We start from the raw sequence: 16,657 nt of genomic DNA, 5'->3' as shown, positions 1-16,657 counted from the left end.
TTTCAGGGGAGGTTCTGTGAAAACACATCAGCAACTAAAGCTGAATAGTTGCCCCCCCCCAGACCTTTTTTCTAAACTGGCGTAGGACTGGCACAACCTGTAGCTACAGACATGCCACCCTTCCTGGGGTGGCGGGAAGCAGATGCGCTGGCATCACGTTCTTAACGGCAATTTTGGAGGTGGCTGATAAACACGAGGAACTGGCTTTGTCCCCTGAGCCCAGAGCTATCCGGAAAGGCAGGGTTTTGCAACCTGTGGGGACCACTAGGTGGAAGGAAAGCCAATGATCTCTTATAGGTATTTCATCATTGGTCCTATCCGCTCTCCCGCCTTTTGAGCTTTCCTTGGTTGAAGAAAAGCGAATAGCAGTTCCAGACTTGTCAAAATACCTTCGGCTTCTTGGTCTGCTTTTAATTTGTTGGAATGTTGGCAGACGCAGACTGGCTCACCAAAGAATGCCGTTGGCTGTGTCCAGTGGTCAAGTGTACCGGCCAGTTGCTTTAGGCTCACTGGGAGCTTGGTGATGACCCAAGTCAGTCGGGCCTGGCTCCGAACTTCTCTGTAGGACGGCTACAGGGCTGCCTTGGGAGGACCACGGAGGATTATTATTTAGCTAGAGCTCATTGGGAAAAGGAACCCTGAAACTCAGCTAACCCACCTATTCAAGTAACTCCCCTGAGAGGAGAGGCTGGGATGGGACTGAAGGGGAGGGAAGGCTTTGAGCTGTACCTTAGTTAAGGAAAGGAGAAAAACATTCCCGATAAACAAATCTTCCAGCATATGAAAAGGCTGGAAAGCAAGCTGGGAAGGACCTCGTATGCCTGGGATTAAACTACGGCCCTCCAGCTGGAGGCAGCTTCTTCCAGGGGGCCCTGAGTGCTCTCACCCACAGGGAGCTCTTGGTACATCCATTGCGGGTGGGGGGGCTCCAGCAAGTAGAAACCGAACAGCAGTTACTCACGGGTATAGTGAACACGTCATTAACCACCCAAACCTGAACCCTTCCAAGTGATAAGAGCAGGCTAACACTTAATGCTGGGCACAAGTTTGCCCAAGCCTGTCTTGGGCAAACCAGAATGTTTGGTCACCCCAATTTCTGGAGCCCTTTCTGCGTGCCAGGCATTGTGAGGGGTCTTGACTCGGGTCATTTAACTCCCCCCCTCACTCCAGTAAGTAGATCCCTAAGTGACACACCTTGATGAGTCTCAAAAGCAGAACTGGCATCGTTTCGCATTCCACTTCCAACTCCAGAACCTTTTTCTTCCACCGGCAAGTTTAAAAAAACTGTTGCTGCTTAGGGCGTCCAGCTACTCTACTGTGTACCCTTCCTGGTTACTGATAACCAGCTGCCACGTGCCTCCTGGTTTCTCCCCCGAATTAAAGGCTTTGGCACTTGAATTTGAGACTTCCTCTGTGCCCCAGGTCCTGCTGCTGCCCTTGCAACGGCTCTGCAGTCTAATGTGCCTGCCCTACACGACCGCCAGGCCTCATTTTGCCCTGACCTCTTCCCCCTTAGGGCCCATGCCTCACGGCCGCTCAGTCACCCAGTGCCCTGACCACACCCTGGGCCTCGCCGCAACTTCCCATTCTGTCTCCCCTTTTCCCACTCTACCTGTTTGTTTAGATCACCCAAACCGCCAGTCCTCTGGTGCTTCATTACGCTGTCAGTGGTTGTGATGGTCAATATTTAACCTGCTCTTCGGATGCCTGGATATACAGAAGTTTATTACAAATTTACTGCTGTGAAGGATGTGTAGCGTACAATTTACAAATAATAAAATATGCCATAGTCTCTATTGTAAATTCTGTCAGGCCAATTAAGCCTCACAAAATGCTTTCATTGACTTTTGCCAAACTCCTTTATCTGGTGCCAACATAGGACAGCGATTCCGCACGGTTTAGATGAAGGGACCTGCATCCCAACAGACTCTTTTCACAATGTCTTTTCTCAGTAAATTTAACTGATACGACTTACTGTTAAACTATTTCTTACCCTCATTCAAATTGCATTCATTCAACTGCAGCTGTTCGGCTTCAGAGCAGTAGCATACCATGAAACGGTGTTCCCACCAGACAGACAAGAGCCACAGACCCACCTCAAGAGCAGACAACAGAACAGTGTCGTACATTAGGGCGGAACTCATTAGCCATGCGTTCTGAGCAGTTACTACCCTTGCCTTTTTCTTAATATAACTTAATAGTAAGATTATCTGATTTAATTGTAAATAATGGTGGTATTTAAAATAGGCTCTCAATGGGGCATCCGGGTGGCTCAGTCAGTTAAGCGTCCGACTCTTGATTTTGGCTCATATCATCATCTCAGGGTCATGAGACTGAGCCCTGCGTCAGGCTCTGGACATGGAGCCTGCTTAAATTCTTTCTCTCTCCCTCTGCCCCTCCCTTCACTCCCTCTTAAAAAAAAAAAAAAATGGCTCTCAAAATCCCTGCAAACGTCAGCACCACTTCTCATGAATGGAGGGTTAGGCTCCAATACCTCACTGTGGCCTCCACAACATCAGGCTTTTCCTCCCCATCCCTCTCCCTAGTACACAGAAGGATGGTCTAAAAAGAACACATGGAATTGGCATCCTCCGTGGTCTAGTGGGAAAATATGACTGGGGTGAAGTCAAGGTTAAGCACCCTAAAGGTCTCTCAATTTTCTTAGTATGGGTCCATGGGAACCTTCTTGAAGACCAGTATCACAACTAGTTTGTATTGGGCACATAATAGGTTTACCACTTACTACTAAGTACTTCTCGAGTTACCAAGAAAAGAAAGGCCTACCGACCCTCTTCAGTCTGGCCAGCAGTCCGCACTCCCCTGCTTGAAAGATGGAAGAGTGCAAATAAGAATGCAGAGCAAAGATGGAAATGAACCAAGTGGCTCTCCCACTCATCCTGCAGGAAATGCTGACCGTCCAAAAGCCCCATTAAGGAAACACATCCCCAAAGCCTACTATTACCTACACTGACACCAACTCACATGTACGAGGTCTTTCTCCCGGACACAGGAAGCCATCTGCAGACATTACCTCATCCTCTAATCCTCACATCAAACCTGGGAGGCAGGTAGTAGAAGGTATCTTCCACTTTCCTTATCTGTGGGACAATCACTTCCCAAGCATCAGAGATCACTCTGCCAGCCTACCAAGCGTCCCTGACACCAGCACATACAAGCAATGGGCATCTCTGCTCTAGTTCTGCAACCAAGCACCCAAGTGCAGAACGGACCTCCCCTTTATCCCATCAGAGAGAAAGAAAACTCTGGTTTAAAAGGGTTCCCTGTGAGCCCTATTCTAAGCAGCTGTCTCAACAAAGGTCATCTCAGTGAGGCAGCCATTTTCCTATGGTTACAACACCAAAAATGTTTGCAGAAACTCTACCAGTACAAGTATCCAACATGGCTCCCAGGCTACCATCGCAACTTTTAAGTTCTCTGCGAATTCTGAAAAGCTGGCTTGTGGGGGACTGGAGCTCATGAAAGGAATGAGATGTAAAGAATGAATAGCTGAGCCCTCACAAAGTTGCCCTCTTTCTTCCTGGAAGATATAAATTCTTACTTTCCACCAGTGGTTTCCAGTGCAAACAAGACTTGCACGTTTGGAACACAGAAACATGGTAAAAGTACTAACACCAAGAAATTTCATTTAGCCTTTGAGTTCACGGGGGGGGGGGTGCTGGGAAGCTGGGGTAGGGGAGAAGACAGCATCCTGCTACCAATCAGCTAACAAAAGTTGGCCCCACTCTCCTTTCCTAGAACAGACAGAGTGCCTTCTCAGCATGGAGCCTCCCCCCTCGCAGCCATACTGCCGAAGCCAGGCGTCTGCAGTCTCCCCCTACCAGCCACCTGCTGGTACTTGAACTTCTGGATGCCCATGCCACTCTGTAGCTTCCTCCAAAGGATCCAGACACCTTCAGCTCACGCCACAGCTGTCTCCATTTCACATCTGGTTTCCTGATGTACCACCCAATACAAATGGGACTCCCTGCCTTCTTTCTTCTCTCACACCAGCACACATACCTCCCTTTCCATTCCACAGAAACATCATTTTCCAGTTTAAGGAACTGGAAAACATCTTAGACTCCATGTATATAAGTTATCACCAGTGTAAACTTTTTAAAAGATCTTATTTAGGGGCGCCTGGGTGGCTCAGTCATTAAGCGTCTGCCTTCCGCTCAGGGCGTGATCCCAGGGTCCTAGGATCGAGCCCCGCATCAGGCTCCTCCGCTGGGAGCCTGCTTCTTCCTCTCCCACTCCCCCTGCCTGTGTTCCCTCTCTCACTGGCTCTCTAATAAATAAATAAAATCTTAAAAAAAAAAAAAAAGATCTTATTTAGAGAGAGAGCAGACAGAGAAGCAGGAGGGGAGGGAGAAATAATCTCCAACAGAGTCTGTGCTGAGTGCAAAGCCTAACCCCATGACCCTGAGAAGAAACGAAGAGTCAGATGCTTAACTGACTGAGCCACCCAGGTGCCCACCAGTTTTTACACCAAAATAATAAAATGGTAAATTGGAGTAAGACACCTGCCATGAACACACCCTCATTTCGGAGGTCACGGCCCAAGGGGGCTGCAGGCGCATGGGTCTATAATGAGCACTAACAGATCAAAAGTTCAATGTGCGTGTGATGGCATCTAATTCAGAGACTGCCACTTAGTGCGATACATCTCTCAGAGCAGCCCTCCACCCACCTAACCACTCCAACCAGTGTACCTTTAACTAGCACGTCATTGGTAGGGGCCAGCTCAAACATGAAGCAACAATAGCCGAGGAAAAGCCCTTCAGGGTGGCAGGTTCACTGGTCAAGAAACAATCCTAGGTACACATCTTGATTCTATCGTCAGCGGTCTGGTCACAGCAGGGGCTAGGTACAGCCCGAGAAGTTTCTCCTTTTACATTAAGCACCAAGCTCCAGCACTAGGATCCACCCAGGGAATCTTCCTGCTGTGTTGCTTCCTCTCATCAAGTGATGTTAGAACCTGGGAACTGGTCTCAATAAAGGATAGGAGATGCACGATTTTGTGTATATGCACGGTGGTCATGAATGGAGCCCGCCGGCTGGAGTTCTGGCAGTACAATCAGGGCATTTCTCTGCATCTGGGCTAGATCAGTTTTCAAAGTGATCTGTGCATGAGCCCCAGGGTCTGGGAGTAAATGCTTTTATCTGTTCTACACTCTGGGCTTTCCGACTATCATGTGTTTTAAAGGGTTCTATTTGCAAGGGAAACAAACCAAACCTGAAAGCTGGACTGACCTTCTGGTGTTTAAACAGATAAACATTAGAATAACCTATCTCCTTGTTGCTACTCTCATTCATTCACTTGCCTTATAAATGAGTCAGGAGCAATGGGACTGTGCTTTGTCCTGGTTTCAAAATGCATTTTAACCATATTAATCTAATCCTAGCTCATTCCTCAGGCATTTTCTGAATAAAGCAAACATATAAACCTCCAGTCCGTGGCCACTTAAAGGAGGACACAATCCTCCCCCTTCAGCAAGGGGTGCAAAGTAGAGACAGGAGCTACACGTGGCCCCAGAAGGCCACGGCTCCCTCCACACCAGCTAGCACCTGCTCAGTGCCCTCCTAGCCAGGACTCTCCTAACCTGCCCTTCAGGGGTTTTTACCTTTAGCATGGTCTGTTCCGACATGAGATTTAATATGCCCAGGCATTACCATACAGGATGTAGTTTCAGACATTCCAAAGATGAAGTACTCCAGGGTCATTTATTGGCAAGGATTTTACTTGTTCTTCAACTCTCGGGGCTTCAATTCTTAGAGGGGCCATTTCCCCGCTGCCCACCCCCCACCCACCCCCCACCAAGGGAAATACCAGATCTGAAGACACTATGGCATTGTGGCTGACAAGGTTCAACTCAAGCTAAACATAAAAAAAGACAACAACAAAAACCCACTAATAATAGAGCTTACTCTGCACGATTAGGAAAGAAAGACACCAAACCATTTAAACATAATTTATGTACATTTATGGCTTTATACAATAATAGCAAAGATTGTTCTTGTGTCTGTACGTACATCAGCATCATCAGGCACTTCTCAGAGAGTATCGGAACAGGAACATGGACTCTGCGCTGTTACTGAACTCGAGTAGTGAAATGCGGGAGGGCATGGCCACGGCCCGACAGGGCTCTGACGGCCACACCTGGCCACACTGCCAGGCTGTGCGCACCGCCCTCAAGGAGGAGGCCAAGAGTAATGCAAGGCTGTTTTGTTTGCATAAACCACACTGCATTTTTTAATGAATGATTACTCCCAAACCAAAACCACAAGTTTAAAAGTCAGTTATAAATTAAGCACTCTTAAGAGCTGAATGTGAGAATTTCAAGTAAGTCTGGGGGAGGAGGAGGGGTGTTGGTAACATATACCCAGTAGTTGAACAAGTCCGAATTGTATAACTTTGGAAAACTTTTTTTTTCCGTTTTAAGTGTCCTTCTCCTCTTCTTAGTACATTCCATTGATTTACTGCCCACTGGGATGCAACATTTGCTAATTAATTTAGACTCTGTCAGTTTGTTGAAGCGGTACTTTGCAAGTAATGCATCTATTACCTAAATATATTCCATACGTCTATATTACGGAAACAATACTTTATATTTAAAATATCAGAATAGCTCTATAATACAATATGCTTTAATAACAGTACAAACCAGAGGAAATAAATCAAACAAGGCTGCATAGGTGATATCATTTGCACATTTCACAAAGCAATCATGTACAATAACTGATATACTAATTACTCCAGAAAGTCAGTATTCGTACAGAAAAAGAATTACCAGAGGTCACATAATATTTGTTTTCAAAATAGACAAGGCGCCTTTCACTGGACTTCACTGTACCCCAGAGAGATACCCAAGATTCATGTCAGAATCTTAACACAAAGAAAATTTTGAAGGGGAAAAAAAAAAGATATTTACACAGACTCGGGAGGAAGAAACATCTTTTTAAAAGTTACTCTAGGATGTAGTAAGATTTTAAGAGCGATTTCAGCTGTAGTTGCCTCTTTAATGAACAAATGGGGGGCTCTAAGGCTCGTCATGGGAGGGCACAAGAGGAGGAAAGAAGGTGGACACGGCAACAGGAATGGGAACCCAAGGACTCTGGCACCGACAAGTTCTAGCACATATGCAGAAGGCACTGCTTAGAGGAACAAGGGTTTCCAAAACCAGACATACTTTGGAGTGGACAACAGTGAAGATAGTTGGAGAGTAGGCTGTTTAATGAGTTTTCAAAATAGCAGAAGTCACAGTGGGAAGCTTACAACAGAGCTGGCCTCCTATAGAAAATCTTTCAGGAACACGTGTGTTCTTGTTAAACGTGTAGGAAAAACCAAGCCAACAGATCCGCAATTCACATGCAAGACAAAGCAAGTGTGACCCGGGCTAAGTACACAGAACGCAATCAGAGCCCTCTCAAGAAGGCAAAAGGAACATTTCTGTAACCTGCTCCTTTTATTGGGCTGACTTTGACTTAGGGCATTCCACATGACTTGAAAATACGGATGGGACGCAAAGCCAATTAACCTGGTCTGTCAGTTATAGGTAATTGCAAAATATTAAAACATAATGATGCAGAATTATAGTTTAGGTTGCTAAAGGCTAAAGAAATTCTCCCAATTTCTAACTTATACTAAGAGCTTTTAAGATAAATTCAAATATACAACTTACAGCTGGTTTGTCAGGTTTTCAAATTAATTGCCCCAATTTTTAAACGAGCACTCAGGGACAAGAAGCACTCTGCAAATCAGTAAAGTCCTATTTTTCAATTTTCCTCCTTCCACCTAAATTTCCACAGTGTGCTACGTAATCTGCAAGACAGAAGGGAGAGGGGGATGAAGTGTGAGTCTTAACATAATCCTTCGAGGCAGAGCCACAAAACCAACGTCCACCTACACCAAAAGAAGAGCACGGAAACACGAGGGGAGACATCGGCTGAAGCTCAATTCAAAAAGGTTAAGTTGATCAAAACTCCCAGTTTTGAGCGAGGAGCGCAGTTTTCGACGCAGGATCCCCTTTCTGATCCACAAACATCACGGGGCCCCTCAAGAGTAACTGAAACGACATAGCACACAGGCATCTGTCAGAGGACTCAGCACTCTGTGGTGCACTTGGTTCACGGGACAACAGGAGCAGATGGCACTGCTTTCCAATACACAACGAGAAACTATTAAGTTCTCCTAAACATGAAACGCAAAATGTCCGTAACTATACATCGCTTTCCTGCCAAAACAGAGCCAGAAACGTTGAGTATGCAAGTACTAATTACAATGATTTTAAGATTAGTCAGAAATAACACCGAGTAGCATCCCAAAGTGTACAAACCAGTTAAACACGTATAAAATTAGTCCTAATCCAGTTAGAAATACAAAATGAAAATTATGGATGCTGCCTCAAATAGCTGGGATTCCACAAATTTACAAGCAGACTATGTAACAAAGTAGACTCTAGTTTTAAGAAAACATTACAGTTCAATATCTATTCCAAAAATGATCTCAAGTCCCAACGATAACATCAAAAATCATTTATCAGGAAATTAGAACCATTTAAATGTTTGTACAAATTTGCAAATAACAAAATAAACAAACAAAAAAATAGAAAAGACCTGTACAAGGCTGGCATTTAATCTATTTTTCCCCCCAAAGGTGTTTGACAAGTCCATGAACTCAGCAGACTGATCACAGGCTATGGGTTCTCATGTGAATTGTGTGGCTGTGTGAACAGGCCCAACGCTGTCCGGGGAGGCGCGGGACGGAGAGCTTGGTTCTCTGCGGTTCGTCTGTTCAGCAGAACACAGGTAGTACAAACAAAAGTTTAACTTATCAAAGACATGAGACCATCACAGTATTACAAAAAGAGTATAAACTTTCCTTGGACCAAATGGGTATTTAAAAAAAAAAAACAAAAACAAAAACACACACAAATACAACTCTGTAGCTACTGCTTATGTACAAAACTTGAAAGCACACCAGGATCCGAACGTCTTTTCTGCAATTATATGGTGTAGTGAGTTTGGCACTTCATTGTAATGAAATTTCCAATGGCACAGTCCTTATCTACAGCAGCACATAACCTGCTAACATCGGGCAAACATCCTGTACAGGAAAAGTATCTTCGCTGCCAAGTCTGACGAAAGGAAAAAAGAAATGCGCTTTTTTTGTTGTTGTTGTTATTGTTGTGGTTTTTTTTTTTTTTTTAATCAAGAAACGAAAAGGAGGGGTGAAGGACATCTTTGGACTGCTTCTCTCAGTTCCTGCTGTCAGACAATCTGAAGTACTTTTAAGTGTAGCCTAGAAAAAACACACAATGAAAATACAGCCAAATTAAAATCAATTCAATTTAACATATTAGAGTGACAGACAAACTTGGGGGTGGGAGAAGCTAGAGCTTTCTCAAAACAGCTCCAAAATCATTCAATGGGGAAAAATTCTACTTAAAAAAAAAAAACAAAAAACAAAAAAAAAACTGCTGTATTTGATTTGTATCAAACATATTCATTTATTGAAGAGCTACTAAAAAGATGCAGCCATCTAACTGTCAAAAGAAAATCTTTAAAGCAGTCAAAGGAAGCTTCCTTATGCTTAAGCTCAAAAAAAAAAAAAAAACAAACAAACAAAAAACCAAACCCCACAATTTATGAGCTGCAAAAAGGGCAGAGAATGCATGATAAAAGATAGCCTCTCCACAAGGAACAGCCAGCTGACATCAGGAAAGTCCCAACTATGGAAGATATATGGCAAGTTACTATGCTCCTCTCTTTTAAGCTCTGGCTTCAGAAGGTCTTTTGATATTGGGGTGATCTTACCTGTTCACTAACTCACTCTCAGCCTGACACCCAGCTATGTGTCGTCGTCTTGACGCTGTGCGGGAAGCTTTGGTTGGGCAACACATTGTCAAAGTTAAAATCCAAAGTATCTCCATCCATGAGGTCGTTCCGAATAATGGACTCCATGTCGCAGTCCAAGCGCTCAATAAACATGCCATCCAAGTCACTGGGGAGCTTCTCTTGGTGGAGAATGCCCATCCTGCCATAGCCATTGCAGCTGCTCACTGAGGAGTAGGCCCCCAGGGTGTTCATCTGCATGGGGTGGGACAGAGGCACTTGTAAAGCTGTCTTCACTGGGGCCAAGCGGTTCATACCCGAGGTGTGGGGCATGGTGTTGACCGCGTGGGGCAAGGCACGCCCATTAACTGCAGATGTTGGCTGGGTATGTCCAGGGTGGGTGTGGGAGCTAGGGTTCATCATTTTGTTATGAGATGCCTGGCTGCCATAGGTTGACATGACCGAATTAGGGCCCATCAACACATTCTGACCAAGGACCCGGCTGTTGGGTTGGGCGACCCCAGGATCAACCGCTGTCATAATGTCATTATGGGGAGGAGAGTCAGAAGTAAGCAACTCCTTCAAGAGTCCAGGTGCACAGTTATACTGATTCATACCTCCATAGCTCGATTTGTTGTCCTGAAGCGTTTGCATAGGCATCTGGGGTAAAGGGCTCATGCTGGACTGGCCATATGTATATTTTTGGTAGTTTGGGCTGGGTGAATTCAGACTGGTGTTTGGCGGTGCAAATGAGTAGCATGGTGTCTGCTGCATCATGGTGCCAGGTGAAGACTGGGTCGAAACAGTTAATGGCGTTGGTGATGAGAGAAGGTTGAGATTATCCAAAAGATTTTCCATATTTTCAGGATTGCTTATCTCAGACAGACTGGGTAGAGTAGAGGCCATCTTTGCAGCAGATGGTGGGTACACCATAGAATGCACATCCCCATCTCCAAGATCATCCTGTTCGGTCATAATGGGAGAAAGTCTCCCACTAATAGTACTAGCATTTGAGCTAGTTCGAGGGCGAAATGTACTCCAGTTATCAAAGTCATCGTTGCTGTGAGAGCCAGGGCTCGCAGGCCACTTAGAAAACTGAGATCCTGGGCTGTCCCCAGCACCCTCCTGGCCAGACTGGAGAGATGCTTTTTTCTTAGCAGCCCGGCCCCGGCTCTTAGCAAATTTACTATTGTTGTCCATGGAAGCAGCTCTTCTCCGGGGGGATTTTCCACTCTTGCCTCCCTCTGGATTGAGCATCCACCAAGAACTTTTTCCAGTCCCTTCATTCTGCACACGAATGAACTTGCTGTGTAGGGACAGATTATGGCGAATTGAATTCTGTAAAGCAAAACATCATGTTAGAAACACAATACTTCTCCAGTTGGAATACTTACTATTTGGTATAGATAGATAGACATTGGAAGACAAGTAAAAAATTTTTAAAGTTTGTGGTACAGATTTCAACCCATACAATCATATGTGTTCTGAACTCCACTATAAAAGAGCTCAAACCAGTACAAGAGAAATAGTATCTTATCTTAAAAACAGTATCTGTATCTTAATGTAATGAGGGGACAAAATTAAATAAGCATTATTATGGACATCTTTTATATAGCTATATTTTATAGGGCAATTACAGAAACTGATTTTAAAACCACTTAAATTTTTGCTTGGCTACAATGCTATGCAAATAGCCCTCTGTAACAAAGTGCTATCAAAAATCTTTTCCATTCTATCACCCCTAAAACTACTGCCAATTCTCTTCAGATTGCACATATGCCATTTACACAAGTGAGAAGTTTTATATTACTGGGCCCACATGATTATGGAAAAGAAAGAAGTGAAGCAGGGTATATTTTTAGTTAAGAATTAAAAGCCTGAAAACTAGCAAGACGTAGATTCCTTTCTACCTTTCAAGTCCATGAGGCAAATATAGGTGAATATAAAACAAACAGGGTCATATTTCTTATTTCAGAAAGTTGAACTGCCGGGGCGCCTGGGTGGCACAGCGGTTAAGCGTCTGCCTTCGGCTCAGGGCGTGATCCCGGCGTTATGGGATTGAGCCCCACATCAGGCTCCTCCGCTATGAGCCTGCTTCTTCCTCTCCCACTCCCCCTGCTTGTGTTCCCTCTCTCGCTGGCTGTCTCTCTCTGTCAAATAAATAAATAAAATCTTTAAAAAAAAAAAAAAAGTTAAACTGCCAAAAAAGGGGGAAAATTTAAATTCCAGTGTTGTCCACAACCCCCTACCTCCCCAAAATAACCGGTAATATGTGCCAACTAACTCAACGTCAGTCTACATCGGAAGTCAAGCTCTGTCCAAAAAGACCCCCTGGGTCGGAGTGGGGGGAAGAAGTGGTGGGCAGTACAAAGAGCTCCAGGCTTCAGTCGCTAAGTACAGGTGTTCCATGACTAAATTGTGCCACGTGTATGCCTAATACAATTAGTAAAGAAAATCAACTTAACTTTGGGAAACTGCTTGGCCCCTGGGAAACTGCTTCGCCCCAAGGTGCCTTAAGTTTCCTTATCCGTAAAGCAGAGATAAATAATAAACCCATTTAGGGCTATGTGAGGGATTAAATGAGATACAGTTTATAAAATGTTGAGTGGTGTCTGGCACATGGTAAGCAGTCACCAAGAAGTAGGTACCAGATCCCAACTTTAGGGACACAACTATATTGCCAATCTGAGCCCTGCTCCCCTCTTCCTATTCACTGGGGGTATGGGTAGGAGCTTAGTGGTATTAGAAACACACATACACCCACAACTCCAAACATACTGGAGGCCAGAGACAGTCTCAAGCTCTAGTAAAAGCAGCAAAGCTAGGCTGCAAACAAGGAAGCCCCAATTTGATTCCTCCAATGGACACACACTGAGACTGCCAGCATCTGGAGAGCCTCTGGGACATATGGAAAAGGGAAAATGGGCTCCAAAGGAGGGGCTCCAAGGGACTCCTGTCCCTGGTCTTGTAGCTTTTTGTTCCCCATACAGAATAGGGCACCAAAGTAGACCCTTACTAGCTGCTCATTCAGCAGCCTCTGTCATAAGGGCCCTGAGCCCAAGTTCAGGAGCAGGATTCTGGATCCTAGCCACCAGAAGCAGGGCCTTATGCATGACTCCCAAGCCTTCCCTGGTGCCCTCTGCCAACTGGGTACAAGGCTTAGCAGACTGAGCCCCCTGGACCTCTGTGGCCCCTCTCCCTGACCACGAAAAGGCTCTGGCTGGATCTGTGGTCACCCAGGGATGCAGCCACAATGCCCACATCCTTCTGCCATCAGTGTGGGATACAGATGCTTGAGTGCCAATCGCTGTGCCAGAAAAAGCCTTTGCACAGCGGGACAAGGCCAGGGCTTCAACAAAAACCATGAATTCAAGTTCTTCTTATTAAAAAGAGATTGAAAACAGAAAAGAAAAATAAATCTCCCTTTCTAAAAAGATGCAAAAATCAGAGTAGAGTGAGGCTGGACAACCAGGGCTGAGAAATCCATATTTCAAAATGCCCTCTGACCCTCTGTACTACATTCCACCCAAGGATTGCAACAGAGCACCGACGTGACAAGCCCTTCTGCCAGGGCCTACAGTGAGTGCGGGGCAGATACGGCCCTGAACGGGGGCTTCCAGGCTGGATGCAGGGCAGGTGCGCAAGTGGGTGGCAGTCAGGTTTCTTTTGTTCCCTAGACTTTCCTCTTCCTTCCCGCCTCTTGACCTATCCCCAACTCAAGAGGAGCTTTGAGGAAGACTTTAAGTACATACAAGAACCCCTAAAAGAGGCCAAGTACTACATTTCTCCAGTGGCCTATTTCATTCCCAGAAGAGGCTCCAAACCCTACGGAAGGATCTTAAACACACAGACACCTATGTAGGCTCCAAGAGCCACAGCCTCATCTCCTGGGCCCACCAACACCAGCAAACCAAGTTCTAAATTCGTCCTTGAAGAGACAGGCCTGTCCCTGGGGTAGACCTGGAAGGGAGCCGAGCACTCTGACCCTGTGACATGTTCTATAGGCTGAAAGTCTGGACATTTGCACAATATTCCATCATGACTATCTCGTTCTTGGAACACAGCAGACACGCAGATAAGCCACCATGAAATCTCTGGAGGAAAGGAAGCTTGACTCCTGTCCCTGTCACATTTAGTTAATGATGAAGGGGGAAGATCCTCCTAGATAACAGCTTCCTGGCTGTCTGCGCTGACTGGTGGGAGGGTGGCACAGCTCTACAACACACATAATTAGATCAGGTCATCTGTAACTGCAATTAGGGGACATTTTTAACAAGACTGCAGAATGTGTAATGATGAAATCTTTAAAAAGTTCAGGAAGCATTCACTAACTCAGGCGGGACATTCGCTAACTCACTACTCAGACTTAGTCTTACCCCCCCTTTCCAAAAAGGGGGCTCATAGCAATCCCCTACTTATCAAAACATCGCGCTCTGTATTTTTCTAAGAGGACATTTCAGGTCGCTCTTTGAGTAACAGAGCTGTCTTCTAACTTTGCCAACAATTAAAAAAAATTTTTTTCCAAACAGGAAAAGGTTTGCTGTGCAGGCCTTGTTACAAAAATTCCTGTTTTTCATGCAGCCAGCAGGGCTCTGGTGGAGAGGGAGGAGGGTGGCGAGTAGGTAAATCTTGTAAAAATGTGTGCCGCTATTAATGGTATTATGTCTGCAGATCCCTGCGGGGCACAGCCACGGCTGGAGGGAACCGCAGTTCTCCCGTGAACTGTGCAGCAGAGCCACAGGCGACTGTCAGCGCCTGGAGGTACTTCGTTCTTCAACTATGAACAAAATAGTACCTGAGGAATGAGGCAGGCTGTGAAGAAGGAAAACTCAGGCACCTCAAGCCACTTACCCAAATCCTGAGTTTTTACATGACGCCATTAGGGGCTCCACCGTCCCCCCCAAAGACACATCAGCAGATTTCCCCTCCGCCAGCTGTACTTCCCTGCAGCCTGGGCTTTTTACTAAAGCTGAGCTGGATGTCCTCTGCACATAGCCTCTCCGCAGCCTGCTCCCCCAGCCGTCCGCCAAGCAGGGCAGCACGTTCTTCTTGGGAAGCCTGACCCGAGGAGCCTGGTGGGCCGTGTCGGGGGCGGGAGTAGCTGCACGAGGAAGGTATGCACTGCTTGTTCAGCCTGCTTCTAACTCCCAGGTGTTCAATTTCATGAGCTCTATGGATTCCAAGCTGCTTAAAGGGCGAGGGCTGAGGTATGTTTTTATTTCCTAATCTCAAAGCCCCTAGAAGATGCTCTGTGCACACGCACGTGCACACATACACACACTCTGCACACAAGACAAATTCAATGAACGTCTGTTGACTGACATCCCAAACACATCGCAGGGAAGACGTACTGTCTTACACATCTTTTATCCATCTGTTCGTGTACCAATTCATGCCAAGTAACATTTATTGGGGCCTATTTTGTGCTAGGTGCAGGGAGACAAGAGAAGGAATTTATGATCTACCTGGGGCAAGAACAAGTCCACCTAAACGGCCACTTGGGACAGAAAATGATGCGCAAACAACTGTCCAGGAGCACTGACATTTTCCTGCCAAAGGTCACCACCCCACCTCCTCCAACTTCTCTCTCAGCCCAAATGTCCCTTCCTTCTGGAACCATCCCATCCTATGGCTCTCTAACACAGGACCTTGTTTACTCACCACAATTACGATTCTGCTATGTGTGGTCCCTTGGGGGAGTGTCTGGCTCCCCACTACACTGAAAGCTGCATGAGCTCGGGACCTGGTCTGTCTTCTCGTACACTGTATCCTCACAGCTCCATCACCAAGAGGCACTCAAGTATCTGTTGAATGGATTAATAGGTTCTACATTTACAGGGTTGTTGTGGAGATGAAATGAGATAACACGTGTAAAGTGCCTACCTCAATCAATATTAGCTGTTGTTATTATTAGGATAATGGCATCTATAAAATAACACATCTGTGTTTTAAAGACTTATCTGTATTATAACCATTAGTGTTATTTACGATCATGCCTTGCACTGCTGCCACTAACATAAGGCTTTTACATGTTAGGTACTGGGAAAACAGACCAATTTGGGGGTAAGAGATAAGATGTTTTCTCTCTGCACTAGATAAGTGTCTCGGGTGCCGTGGACCGACGTTAATAAGGAAGGAATTCAGATACCAAAGTCAGTCTATTACTACCCTTGCCGAGAGTGTCACAAGAATCCTGAAGTCTTCTCAAGGTGTTGCCACAAAGCCTTGCATGTGGGCATCACGCACGGCTGCGGGCTCGCCATGCTCTGGACTCAGCCAGTGTGGGATGGGGAAGCAGTGGCAGGGATTACACAGGCCACAGTCAAAGATCACAGTCTGGTGTCTCTTTCGGGGGTGGTTACAACTGAGCCCTGCTGCTGGTCTCCTGCCTTCCTGGCTGGTAGAAGGTAGGTTCTGAGGCTGGTCCCTAGAGACCCTGAGGACACAGGACAGGAACTGCTCCTCCCCAGGATGCTCCCAGCCCTGCTGTCTAAAACAATAATCAGAGAGCCACTTAAGTATAAGCAAGAAGAAATCTTCATTCCTTTCATTTACTTTAAAGTTTTTGATTCATTTTTAAATCTATTATGTTATATAATGTATATGCAATGTATTGTTATAGTACAAGTGAATAAATGTAACATCGGAAAGGGTATGTGATTTTTACAAAAACATTTAGAGACCCCTAGTCTATTACAGTAGGCTTCTAGTCTACTAGAAGCCTGAACAAAGAAAATCTAGAGAGCAGAACCAACCCTAGAGTCAAGTCTAGCAAACTCTTTGGCCCACCAGACCTGGGTTGAAGGAACGGTCTGGTCTAGCT

The 16,657-nt window shown here is 45.6% G+C and overlaps 1 protein-coding gene across 1 annotated transcript in view; it reads right to left on the bottom strand.

The window, feature by feature from the left end:
* Positions 1–5,958: 5,958 nt before the first annotated feature.
* FOXO1 (forkhead box O1) overlaps positions 5,959–16,657 on the bottom strand; it is a 98,822-nt gene continuing 88,123 nt past the window's right edge. The window contains exons 2-3 of the mRNA XM_045796904.2: positions 9,817–11,172; positions 5,959–9,301 (exon numbers count right to left, since the gene is read on the bottom strand). Coding sequence (XP_045652860.2) covers positions 9,835–11,172 — 1,338 coding nt within the window. The 3' untranslated portion in view covers positions 5,959–9,301; positions 9,817–9,834. The remainder of the gene's footprint in view (positions 9,302–9,816; positions 11,173–16,657) is intronic.

This window comes from Ursus americanus, chromosome 10 (genome assembly GCF_024610735.1).
Source record: "Ursus americanus isolate L20-20 chromosome 10, mUrsAme1.1.p, whole genome shotgun sequence".
NCBI classification, from domain to species: Eukaryota; Metazoa; Chordata; class Mammalia; order Carnivora; family Ursidae; genus Ursus; species Ursus americanus.
Note: the sequence above shows the minus strand (reverse complement) of the source record. Positions and strands in the feature narration are given on the sequence as shown.